The sequence below is a fragment of the Cebus imitator genome, unplaced genomic scaffold (genome assembly GCF_001604975.1).
Source record: "Cebus imitator isolate Cc_AM_T3 unplaced genomic scaffold, Cebus_imitator-1.0 Scaffold457, whole genome shotgun sequence".
Classification (NCBI taxonomy): Eukaryota; Metazoa; Chordata; class Mammalia; order Primates; family Cebidae; genus Cebus; species Cebus imitator.
Window position 1 is genome coordinate 967,764 of NW_016107772.1, and position 13,184 is coordinate 980,947.

A 13,184-nucleotide genomic window follows, 5' to 3' on the forward strand; every position below is an offset into this window, starting at 1 on the left:
GAAGGCCAAGTCACCCTGTGTCTCGGCAAAGGCAGCATTAGGAACCTGAGCCAAGGAGCGCTGTCTCAGCACTACCTCTGCCATTTCTCTGTGCCCTGCACAGTGTCCCTAAATCAGGAGGAAGTGGCTGCACTTACCTGGGATGTGGATCTTGAACTTGCCGCTCTGGCCGAAGGCACTGTCGATGATGCCCAGTTCCCCAGTGGACAGGTGCACCTTGAGCCCCACAAAAAGCTGGATGTTGGTCTCCTTTTTGAACAGGGAGCGGCCGATCACACTGTAGTCATCCATTGCCTGTCCCCACACACCCAGCCAGAGAGAAAGGGTATTAGTGGTGCACACTGAAAGAGCTGTGACCGTGCCTAGCCCCAGCTCTCCCAGGCCCTAGGTATGGCTGGCTACTGCCCCTCTAGGAACCCTGTGGGTAGTAGGGCGATGAGCCCACCTAACAGGTAATGAAATATTTGGAAGCAGGGCAGAAACCTGAAACTGGCAACTGCCACATTAACAACGGGCCCCTCAAAACAGGCACACTGTGAGCACTTTCCACAGATAGCATCTCAGTCCCCACAGCAGCTCTGTGGTGTCACTTGACAAATGAGGAAATGGAGGCACAGCACAGTTCTGTCATCTCTCCAAGGTCACAGAGCACAGGGGTAGAAGTAGCTTTGAATTCAAGCCCCTGTTGTGGTGTCCTCCCCCACCCCCCGTGGGGCTGCCACATGGCCTAGCCTGTCCCCAGGGCACCTGCCTAGACAGCCAACAGTACTCTTCTTGAAGCTGTCACAGACACCCAGGCCACTCTTGAGCCTGCACCCAAGGCCTTCTAGAACAGACCTCCTTACTCCAATTTCCCCTCCCACAGGAGCCCCTGAGAGCCTGGCCTTTGTCTCCCACCTACTGCACACACCCTTATGCACTTCAGCCCGAGGCTTTACTCCTGCTTACCCTAGCAGTGCCTGGAAGCCCGTCTTGGCCTGGCCCACTTTTCCTCCATAGCCCTAGCTCCCTTCCTTGACAATGCCCTCCCTAGTCCAGGCAGAATTGCTAGTTTCCTCTGGCCCTGCTGGCCATGGCCAGGCCTTTACTGCAGAGCTTGTATCTCCTGCTGGCCACCTTGGCCACTGCTGTCCTTTTGTGGGTGCCCAGGCTGAGAGAAGGGACACACATGTCCTTGAAAAAGTCAGCTCAGTGGAGCCCTGATTTTACTATGAGCTATGTTCATCCTGAATCTTCTCCCCAGAGGCTTGATCAGGGACTGGAAGGGTCACTCCCTCCCTCTGAGCCTCTGGCAGCACCAGCCCAGGTACTGCCTGTGGGATGGCAGCATGGCCAGGTAGCCTTGCCTGCCCCACCCAGCTCCTCACCACCCCTGCTCTGTAGATCCTGCCTCCAATAGCAAACTTTCGTCCCATGATAAGAAGTGCAGTCTGGCTGCTGCTATGGAAATGACCAATGCACATACCATCTGGACCATCAATTTCACATCTAGGAATGCATCCCACTGATGTGCTTGCTGGAGAAGATGTCAGGAGGGGATGGGAAGCTGCCCAAGGTCACTCAGGGCAGCAGTGTTTATAGTAGCAAAAGCTGACAATGACTTAGAAGTCCAGCCTGAGTTCAACAAGTGGAGCATAGCCTCCAGAGATGACGATGTCACCACAGAGGAGAGTGGCAGCGTGTATGGACAGATACAGAAACTCCTAGGGTATTGTGTTTCATGTTAAAAAGCAGAGTGTGAGGCATAGGGCATGCCGCAGGCTGTGTATGGAAGGGGGCAAGGCAGGGCCGGATACACAGAAGCAATCAGGAGAAAGTGATGCCTCCAGGAAAGGGAGCAGGGTGCCTGAGGAGTTCTCACCATAACACCTTTTCACCTTTGGCTACTGAAATACATGAATGCATCACCTACTTACAAATAAATTAACAGAATTAAAAAATATGAAAACAAATCAAGAAGTGCCTTTCTTCTACCCACACACCAGGCGGACCTCCTATCCTCTCCTGACATCTTCTCCAAGGACAGAACATTTTCCTTTGATGGCTTCTGGTCCAGCAAGGGTGACATTTGCAAGCCCTCGTCCCACCCAGGCAGATTTCATCAGTTCTCATGCATCATGATCACCTCAGAGAGAGCTACTACTCAGGCCTCTGCACAGCTAGGCCCTGGGGATACATCTGACTGAGATATAAGACCTGCCCTCCAGCATTGCAGTGGCCAAAAACTGAAAAAGGCACAGAGTTTACTAAGAGCTTGCAACTTACTCACAGAAACACCTTGTAAGAGGCCCCACCAGGACCAAAGGGATAATACAAGCAGGTGTCCTTAGCAGAGCAGTAAGTTCTCAACAAGTTGATATTAATATTCTTTTATTCCTACAAGAGCCTACCATGAAACGGCATGTAGCTGTGAACAATCACATGGGCTAGAGGAAGATAACAGCATTCTCCCTCCACCCCACAGCCTACAGCCTTTGCACTACTCAGTGACAGATCCTATGAGCTCCCTGTCTCTGTGCAGCTCCTGATGCCCAGTAGGGCCCAGCCCAGGACAGGCTCAAATCAAGGCCTGGTGCCTATAGCGCCCCCTGCGGCCCATGGCTCTCTCTTCCTGTACTCCAGCCCCGACTCCTCTCCAATCTTCATCCTGCCCTGTCTCTCTTCAGAGCACAGATCGCCACCTGACATTATGCCAATGACCTTATCTGTTTACTTGTTTATTGCTTCCAACCAGGACACAGGCTCCAGGCAGAAACATGTCCCTCTCCTCCATAGCTACATTCTCTGCACATAAAATAGGCGCTTACTAGCTATTCCTCGAATGTGTGAGCAAATGTTGCGTGAATACATGGCTATAGTTGTTGGTACATTTCCAAGGCTCACTCATGCCTGGAGCCTTTTTTTTTTTAAAAACAGCTTTATTCAGCTATAACTGATATACAATAACATGCACATATTTAAAGTAAATAACTGGATAAGTCTAGATATGTGTGTGTGTGTGTGTGTATATATATATATATATATATATATATATATATATATATATATACATACACACAGGCCTGTGAAACCATCACCATGATCAAGCTAATGAACATATCTATCACCCCCAGGGTCCTCATGGCCCTGTTATGCATCCCCCCCCATCTGTGTGGTCCTCCTGTAATGCTCATCCCAGCTTGTCCACCAGGGACTCTACCCCCACCCAAGGCCCACCTTGGGCATTTCCTCCTTCAGACAGCTTCCCCGACACTGCAGGCACCTCCTCTCCCCTTGGCCCCCAGGATTGAGCCAAGACTCCTCTGTTCTGAGAGGCTGGCCACTCTACTCTGTCTTATCCCTGACAGCTGACTTGTCTGTTTCCCTCCCCAGACTGTGCGTTTTGCGAGGAAAGGGTTCTGTGTAACTCACGTGGCCCTGACCCACCACAGGCCTGGTGAATGAGCGCTCACTGAGTATGCGGAGGCCAACTGCACTAGTTCCACACATGGAGCCAAGGAGATGCTGGAGGTAGAAATATATTACTCAAGCAGATGTGTCCCAAGGACACGATTCATCTGAGAGTGAGCCAATAGCCCAGCCCAGGCTAGTTTCCTCCTGTCTACATGGGAGAACACACTGACAGGGCAGTCCACGTCCCCAGTGCTGGTTCCCTCATGCTAAACACAGCAGGCCCATCGCTCAGCCTCCCAGTGGGCCTGGAGGCCTGGCTCCAGGGTAATCAGAGCCTGGGATGGCAGGCATGCTACCTATTAGCCTTCCAGAGGACATTTACTGCATCTTCTCCCTTGCCCCCTCCTTTCTTTTGGCTATAAAATATTAACTTTAAAAAGCTAAATGCCACAGAGACAGCAGAGGATCCATCTTTCCCCAAGCCAGGGCCTTGCAATGAGGGCAGACTAATTTTATTAACTTCAGGGGAACTTCAAAAAGCTTCAGGGCTTTCATGCCAGACAGAGACGACCCCAAAGTTAGTTTAAGTGCTACATAAACAAAGGACTAGGGCCAGGGGAAGCTGAGGGCTCCCAGCGTTCCTTGTTTATGTTCTCATCTGACCTAGTGGGCCAGTGTGCAGGCTGGTTAGCCCCTGGAATCCTGCTGGTGTGTGGTGTGGCTCGGTTCACTGACCTACATTCCCATAATATTGTTTTAAGCATCTGGGATAAGGTGAGGATCGAGTGAGCTTTTTTTGACCTCCTGAGGAGGGACTCTGGGGCTGGAGTGGCAGTTTAGAAAAGATTTCAAGTTCAAAGGGAGTGTCTCTGTCACTCCTGCTCTCTTGTTTTATGGCTTGGCCAGAAGACACAATAGCGCTGAGTGGGTGAAGCCTCTTTCGAACTTCTTTGTCTGCAGTTCCATTTGTGGGGGAGGCACAGGAGGGCAGGAGCTAGACTCGGGAGTGCTGGTGTCTACTAGCCCCTCACTGTCATTTCACAGCAGCTGGGTGGATCTTTGCATTTGTGTCGGTTCCACAGAGGACACTGGCACTCTGGGTATGGCTGCCCCAGGGGAGGGGAGGCTGGGGCAGCAGAGAAAAGTCAGCAGGTAAACCCTATCTCCCTCTGACTTTCCGTTTCCTCCGCATTCTTCTCTCTCACCCCTTTCCCTGCAGCAGGTGAGCAGCGGTGTCCTCAGCCATGTCATGGGTCAGGCACCCCCTATCATTATTTAGTCTTTAGAAAGGCCCTGTTGGGAACAGGAGGCTCAGCAAAGTGAAATGATTTGCTCAAAGTCATGCAGCTAGTGATTAGGGCAATGCCCCATTCCAACTTGGACTGTCTGGATCCAGAGGCTCGTGCTTTTCCTGCTGCACAGAGCCCCCCAAGCAGGGCTGCACTCTGTCTGCCCTGCACAGGAGCCCAGGGGAGGGGAGGGGCCACCGCAGCAAATGAGCTTTCTCCATCCTTTGGGCTTGCAGAGCCATGCCATGACTGGCTAGACACAAATGGACCTGGAAGTCTGGCCCAGGGGCACTGGGCAGCCCCATCCCTGCCAGTCCCAGCTGTGGGAAACCCCAAGTCACTACAGAAGACAATCCTCAAGTTCAGGGACCCCAGTCCTCACTGCCAGGTTATTTAGAAAGGAGAAGGAGAGGAGGGAAAGAGGGCAGATCCTGGCCCTCAAGGTGCAGCACTTGTAGTAGGGCCCGAACACATCACCGTCACAGGAAGACTTCCCAGCCCAGTCAGCTCCTGCCACACTGAGAAGGACTGCACTGCTGTTGGAGGGAGGCTAAATTATCCCCACCTACAGTTATAGGGGCCACGAGGCAAGCTACCCTTCTTGTGAATTCCAAATACTCAATTTCCAGTGAAATACTCAATTTCACTTACTTAATGTTATCAATAAGTTCTTAGAAACTTACTTTGAACAAAATAATGTACAACAGGCCCTTAAACAATGTTGCTTCATTCAAAGTTGTTTTGTTATAACGTTAATGTAAAAAGGAAATTCGTTTTGTTATACATCCTTTTCCTTAAAACTCGCGGCTTCCAAGAAGCTAGCGACAACGTTAAGTGAGGATATACTGTACAGGTCTCCACAACTGGAAAAAAGTGGGCACACTGGAGATGACAGAAGAGAAAAGGCACAGCACTGTTTGCACCACAGGTTAGAACCTGGACTCTGGAGCCAGACTACCTGTGATCAAATCCCAAGTCTGGGTGCCTAGGGACTCTGGCCAGAGGCCTAACCTCTGTGGGTGCAGGCATCTCCATCCTAATATGGGGAAACAGAGTTGTTGGAGGTTTAAATGGGTGCAGGGGAGCACTTGTAAACAGGGCTGTGTTGGTCTGGCCTCTGCCTGCCCCCTCCCTGGGCAGAGCACTCTCTCTCCCTCAGGACTCCCTCACACACACCACACAGGACTGCAGGGGCAGCAGAAGCAGGGCCTGTGTGCCCCCTAGACTCAATGGCTGTCACCTACATATATGAGAAGACAATGCTGACTAATGGAAGACCCCCTCCAAGAGCCTGCCGGCGTCGGAACGGACAGATGGCTGTACTGGGAACGGGGCTATGGCGAAGCCTGTGTGCTTGTCTCAGCACAGGAGTGCCTTGCCTATGCCAGATTCTCCAGCTGGATATGGGGAGGGGAGGAAGACAGTCCTGGAAGGCAGGAGCTGGCCTAAGCACATCTTTGCATCTCCAAAACCCACCCCTCCAGAAATTACTGCTGTGTGTGCTGGGGGCAAGGACTCAGTGATTGTCTGCTGCATGAAACCTCATTTAATCCAAAGGAAGTCTGGCTAGAAAGGGGGAGACAGCCCTTCCTGTGGGATGTTGTGAGGCCTACATCTTTGGAGGACCTACATCAGGAAGACCAGGGGTCATGATCTGTCCTGGGTGCCAGGAGGTGAAGATGGGGAACATGGCTTTCGTCTGTTCTGTACGTCACTAGATGGTATGTGCATGTGTGTGTGATACTGGGTTCTTCACCAAATTATAGACTCTTCCAGCTAAAGGAGAGAGATCTCAGAGATCAGACATAAGCACATCTAAAAAGGAAAGACCTTCAGAGAACAGTTGGAGGGCTTTCATTTTGAAATCAATCATTGTGACGTCAAACCAAAGGCAATGCATGTGGGATCTGCTCAGCAGGCCTTGCTTGTAGGGAACAATGCTGAATCCAGGCCAGAACAGTTACAACAATGGTGCTAAGTGGGATTCTCACTGTTTGCATGAATAATTTGCTCTATTTATTAGCCTTCAGTCACTGGATGGACTGAGCTCCTAAGGAGCAGTCACTGTGCACGTGGAAGTCCAGGTGCTCGCTTACATGCCAGGTGAGTCCCCATTGTCCCTAGCCTTTGAGCAGGGACTTGGCTGCCAGTGTATATAATTATGTCATTACATGTGTGTGTGTCTCTCTTTCAGGGCTAGGCTTCCATGATTAGGCTTGGGAATTGCCCAAATTGTGAAACGAGCATTCTAATTCAAATTGGAGAAGCGATATGAAGCAAGGAAGGCAAACCTGCCGTGAAATGGAGCCATGTGCTGACTCCAGGTCTGTGGTGAGGAGGACCACGTGTGCAGGGTAGGAAGGATAGTAAGGGCTTGGGAGGCCTGACTTCTGACTCTGCCTCTTACAACTCTATGATCTTAAGTGAGGGACTTCTCTGGACCTCAGTTTCTTCCTTGAAAAAGGCCTTTGTTAGGATCAGGGGTGTTGATGTTGATGATAACACCTAAGACTTGAAAGAGAATGATGACCCAGAGGAAAGAATCTCAATTAGTGGACACCAAATCGTGGGAAAAGCTGAAGTGAAGAATAAGACAGCATTTAGTGAAGGAGATCTGAGATGCCAGAAACCACAAGATCCAGTTATCTAATCTGCCCAAGAGAAGCCAGAAGGACAGAACATGTACTCAACACCAACCACATGCTCAGAGCTGCCCACAGAGCTCCGCTTCTTTCCTTATTCGCCCCATCAGCAAAGTTCTCTTGGAGGACAGAAACCAGCAGTCCTTGGATCCAATGAGGAACAGGAAGAACTCAGAGGCTGCCTGATTATGGATGAGTCCCTTGAAAATGAGTTGTTAGGCTACTTGAAAGCCACCAGGATTGACAAATTCTGGAAGGGCCCCTAGGATGACGGTGTTCCAGTGTCATCAGAAACCTTTCCCCATGGACAGTGCCTCCTCCTCAGTGCAGGCCGTGGTTTGGTGTGGTGGGAAGAGCAGAGGCCCTGAAGTAGCCCAGGTCTTGTCAACTCCTGACCAGCTCTTAAAGAAGAAACGGGTTCTGGGGGAGAGTGACTTGTCCAAGGCCACACCCAATTTGTGCCTGGCTCAGTCCATCAGCTTTCAGAGCTGGCTCTTTCCAGCACATCAAGCTCTCTTGACCCCATGTCTCTATACAGGCGAAAAAGCAATTTTCAAAGGGAGGTGAACAAGCACTCCAGCAGCCAAGCAAGATGCTTAGCTATCACACTCTAACACTGGAAGTCAGGAAAAAGACTGAGGGTTTGGGCTGAGACCAGAATACGAGGGCAGCCATTTGATCATCTCCTGGGAAAAAGTGCTTCTCAACCTCTGTTTCAGGGGAATCTCTGTTTTCTCAAGTAGCTTGAGAGCCAATGTGGCCTTCAACCCTCTGGCAGGGACCCAGGGGAGCGAGGGCCAGCAGAACAGGCTGAGTGCCCAGCTAGATCACGGCATGGCTTCCTGCAAGGGCAAGGGGCCTTGGAGCTGACCTGCTAGGGCCCACCAAGCCTGCCTGACCATCCCTGCTCAGAATGAAGGGGACCAAGCTGTGCCAGATGCAGGTCATGGGCCAGCCTGCACCCCAGGCCAGCACGATCCCTGGTGCCCTAGGCACATTTAAGCTGTCGGCAGTGGAGTGGGGCAGAGCCAGGAGCCAGGAGCCAGCGCCACTTGAGACTTCAAAGCTGGCGAGTGTTCCTGATGGCGTCTGCGTGTTTACACTTGGTTGGGTCGATGCTGCCAGTTCCTGTGGCTCAGCCCTAAGGCCTTCCCTGACCGGCGCCAGTGGGTGCCAGACTCAGGATGGCTGTCATGCCTGGTCTTATCCCACTATTGTGTGAGGGGGACAGAGTCTGCTATCACCCCGGCTTGGAATCCAGGTATCTGCATATCCAGAGGAAAGGCCAAATAAATAGTACCAATGATACCCAGTTTACCCAGGGCCCATTCTGTGCCAGGTGGAGCACCCAGCATGTTACATATAGTACCCCCCTTGTTCTTCCACCCCATGAAGCAGTATAAAACTTCAGGTAAGCAACTTGCCCAAAGTCTTGAACCTGCAGGTGGTCCAGCAAGCCTGGGAGCGTGGCAGGAGCCTCTGGAACCTGTGCTCCTCCTGTGCTTGGTTCTCTTTTCTCTCCAGCACAGGTCTCAAGATGGGCATCTGCTCTGCCCCACCTACCTGCCTCCCCTGCCTGCCATGCCCTGAAGCCTAACTACCAGCCAGCTAACATGTTAAGGTTGGGTATTGTTTTTATCCTGCAGCTGGTGTGGACCTAAAAGAGATTTCTGAGTAAGAGCTGGCAGGACCCCCTTTGTTTTGCAGAAAATTACCAGGGTGGAGCTGTGCATGCTGCCAGGGGCAGGGAGGGCTATGGCAAGACCCGTGAGAAGGTGGTGCCTTGAGGAGGCGAAGAGGGGCATCCTGGGGTGTGGTAATAGTGAGAAGTCGGCTGTGGAAGCCAGCAGGTGTCGGCTGTGGAAGAGCACTCACTGTCCTAAGCACCAAGCCCTCACCTACCCCACCTCCTTCATGTTCACACAGTCCTGAGAAGGTATGATTGTTACTAGCGGAAAAGCCTGGCTCAGCAGGGTGAGTGGCCGCCAGACCATTAAGTTCTGCGGCTCCAGACAAAGTGCCCAGAGCCTCAGGACAAGACTCAGATGCAGGAGGGTGGGTGAGAGAAGCTGAGCCTTCCCTCTCCAGGCTACCCGGGCTGGCCCTGCTCCAAGGATTTCTCTAGCACAGGTGACCCGGAACGCCCCCAACCTGCATCGTTCCCCTTGCAGAGCGAAGGGCCTAGCTTCAATGGTTGGCCCTGCCTGCCTCTTTAAGCTCCTTGCCCCTGCCCTCCCAGATGGCTAGGGCCAGACACTGTTTGGCCTCTATGCTTTACAGAAGCAGTCCCTGGACCTAGAATGTCCCTCCTCTACCTTCCCGTTTCCCCCCGCGGCCCCCAGTGTCTGAGCAGTGAGCCTTCCAGTCCTACAAGATACAGCTAAAAGGTCACCACTTTGTGCTTTTCCCTCACCAGCCCACTTCCTCCCACCTTGGGAGTTCCTTGTTTCCTTTTCTAGCCCTCTGCATATTCCTCTGAGGTAGGCATGAGTCTCTGTCCTCCACTAGAAAGACCTAGTTTTCTATGAGGCTTTGTAAAGGAGGAGGAGTTGGTCTGAATCTGCATGTGGCTGAGAAGCAAGTGACTTCCTGGGGACAGGGCCCAGTGGTTCCAGCTTCAGCTTCTACACATTCTCCACCCCACATCGTTTTGGCCAGATCTTTGCATATCCAACTTATTATTTACCTAATATTTTTCTTTACATCTGCCACTACAAAGAAAGGAGACTTCATATAGTACCCTAAAGAGAAGAGTTACTAGCCATAAACAGAGGAAGTTAATGGTAAAAGTACATACAACGAAAAAAAAAAAAAAAAAAATCCTATTTATATACTATTGCTACTAGAAGGCTCTGGAATCTTGGTCTTGTTTTCTATTTGTTAAAAAGCAGGTTAGCATGTAACAGAGGGGTGTTAAAGACACCTTTGAACGAAGATTGAAAGAACACTGAAAAAGAGAAAAATGTTATTACTAAGATTCAACATTCTATGACAGTGTGAGAAACAGCCTTAACCAAATGAGGAGCAATTTACTGCTTGTTAATTCCCAAGCCTAGTATATGTGAAATAATGAAAACACACACACACACACACACACACTTTGTATCTCTCTTTTTCTCTCCATATCTGCCTATATCTATATCTAACTGCTTTATTTCTAATTTTAGTGGCTCATAATTTTACGTTTAAAATCTATTAGGGTTTTTTCTCTGTGGCCACAAGTACAACTACAATCTTAGTTCCATGTGGGCATAGATTTTGTCTTTTTTCATTCACTGTTATATCCCCAGCCTTTAAAACAATATATAGTAGATGTTTTACAAATATTTGTCTAATATCAACTGCTGTATATTCAATTTTTGCAAATATTCCACAGGCATAGAAAAAAAATGTATACTCTATTTAAGGAGCGTAGGAGAGTTTACATTTATCCAAAAATCAAGCTTATTGATTACATTCTGCCTCTGTCCTTACATCTAGTAGGCCTGGTTCTAAAATATAGACTCTGAAGTGCCACCCTATGATTGTAGTTCCATTTTTTTATCAAGTTGTCTTTAGATTACTACTGTTTTGTTTTTATGTTCGGTGTGTAGAAGTTTATAACAGAGCCTTTTATCATTATATGACATCTGTTTTTACCTTTGTCAGTATTTTTACTCTTAAATTTCACCTTGTCTGAATTTAATGTTGCCATTCATACTTTTTGCCCATCTTCTTATTCTTAATCTTTGCTTACCACTTTAAGTGTATTTCTTTCTTTTTTGGGGGGCAGGGAGAAAGAGAAGTGTATTTCTTATAAACAGCATATAACTAGATTTTGTACTTTAACCCAACCTATCAGTCTCAGCATTTAAATAGAATTTGACCATTCACATTTAGTGTAATGACTGATACTTAATGTTGTTCCTTCTGTTTTTATTATTTAACATTGTTCCTTTTTCCTTATTTTTGTTGGTTTAATCAATTCATCCCAGTTTTTCCTCTGTGAATGTGAAAGTGCTATTCTACTTTCAATGGATTTATAGTTTCTTTCCCTTTCTCTGTACTCAAAATCTTGCATATATTTCTATATTTTTACTTTGAAACAGGATACCAGCTATTTCCCTTACCACCATATGTTCTAGTAGTCTTTTCTAAATCCTCTCCACAGAAAGACTGGCCATTTAGAACACCTTCACCTCCTTTCTTCTACCGCTCAGGTGAGACCTCTGGATGTCTCTACAAATTTACGCTCCCTCTTCTTCTTCTTTTTTTATCTTCTTCCCCCTTCATTAACCCTTTATTACAAGTCACACTCTTATAGAAGTATATGTGGACTTTTGAGAAAAAAATCAAATGTATCCAAGAATAAAAAAACGCATCACCCCTCCCATGGCAGCATGGGAGCTCTCTCTCTTTCTCTCTCTCTCTCTCTGCCTAATAAATCGCTTTCTGCTTAAAAAAAAAATCACATATAGTAGTATATGCATCCCAGTGTTAGCACCAGAGGCAGTGGGTACCCAAGAAAAAGCCCAATTCCTAAGGACTGCTGCGAGAGTTTAATGCTTTCAGCTGCAGATGATTATTAGAATTTTCCTTGCAGGATGCTCATTCTATTTCAAGAGGCCTATTAACCATTTATATCAGGGGTTGGAAAACTATAGCCAAAGGGTCAAAATCTGCCCATTATGTTTTTGTACGGCCTGTGAGCTAAGAATGGTTTTTATATTTTCTAATGGGTTGGAGAATTTCGAAAGAAGAAGAACTTGTTATATGTGAAAACTATAAATTTTAAATTTCAGTGTTCACAAAAAAAGGTTTTATGGGAACATAGTCATGTCCATTTGTTTACATATTGTCTATGGCTGCCTTTGTGTCACAGTGGCAGAGTTGAGTAGTTGGGTCTTAGACCTGATGAGGTGCTCAGTAAACTACAGATGCCAGTAATACAGTTATAACTTGCAGTACCTTGTCCAGTGACACATTTTATTTATTTATTTTTATTATTGGTGCCTGCCCATCACATGAAAACAAGAAAAGTGGACTTCAAATGTCACACTTTTAAGGCTCAGTGGGTATGAATTATTACTTTATCAAATTACATGGCAAAACACTGTGCTTGTTATTAGTTGTGTTAATAGAATACAAGATACACTGACATCACAATATTCCCAACTCACAGAAAAACAATGGTCAAAAAAGAGAAAACTTAAAACAGTATATCTCATCATAGCAGACACGCAAAACAATAAAAAATGAGAATGAGGCTGCAACCAAAGTAGGTTTCCGAGTGGCTCATTTGTTAGCCAAGCAAGGAAAGCCATTTACCAATGGTAAGTTAATTAAATTGTGTTTGATTGAAACAGCTGAAAGAAGAATCCAGAGAAAATAAGCTTGTTTAAGATTATTAGATTTGGGGCAAGAGCAGTTGCTCAGGTTTGGCCCATGGGCGATAGTTTGCTCTATGTAATACTAATGAGTTAAGCCACATTTGGAAGGGTACCTGGCCACCTTCCAGTGTGACCCAGTGGCACAGAGCACAGGAAACAAAAACACAGTCTGGCGAGGCTTGGAAATTAGCATCTTCTCTGTTAACTGTCCTCAGCATCACATATTTACAACATGCTTTCCTTTTCTTTCTAGACCTTATTATAACCTGAAAGTGCCTAATTTACTGTTCACTACCACTTCCCCTATGAAGACAAGAACTTTTTCTATCCTGTTTTATGCCCAGTGCCTGACACAAACGTAAGAGCTCAGTAAACATCTGAATATATGAATGAAGGATGCCTTTATAGGAAATGGGCTCAGAAGGCCTATATACCTTAAACTCTCTGGTGAAACTGCTCACTCAACACATAGGCATAGAGCCAGGGTCTCC

General features: G+C 47.9%; 1 protein-coding gene across 3 annotated transcripts in view; it reads right to left on the reverse strand.

Annotated features, from left to right (window-relative positions):
• The window catches only part of EEFSEC (eukaryotic elongation factor, selenocysteine-tRNA specific), a 258,554-nt gene that overhangs the window by 47,974 nt on the left and 197,396 nt on the right, over window positions 1-13,184 (reverse strand). For all 3 annotated transcript variants that reach the window (XM_017511951.2, XM_017511950.2, XM_037732597.1), the window contains one exon: window positions 138-294. In XM_017511951.2, coding sequence (XP_017367440.1) covers window positions 138-294 — 157 coding nt within the window. The remainder of the gene's footprint in view (window positions 1-137; window positions 295-13,184) is intronic.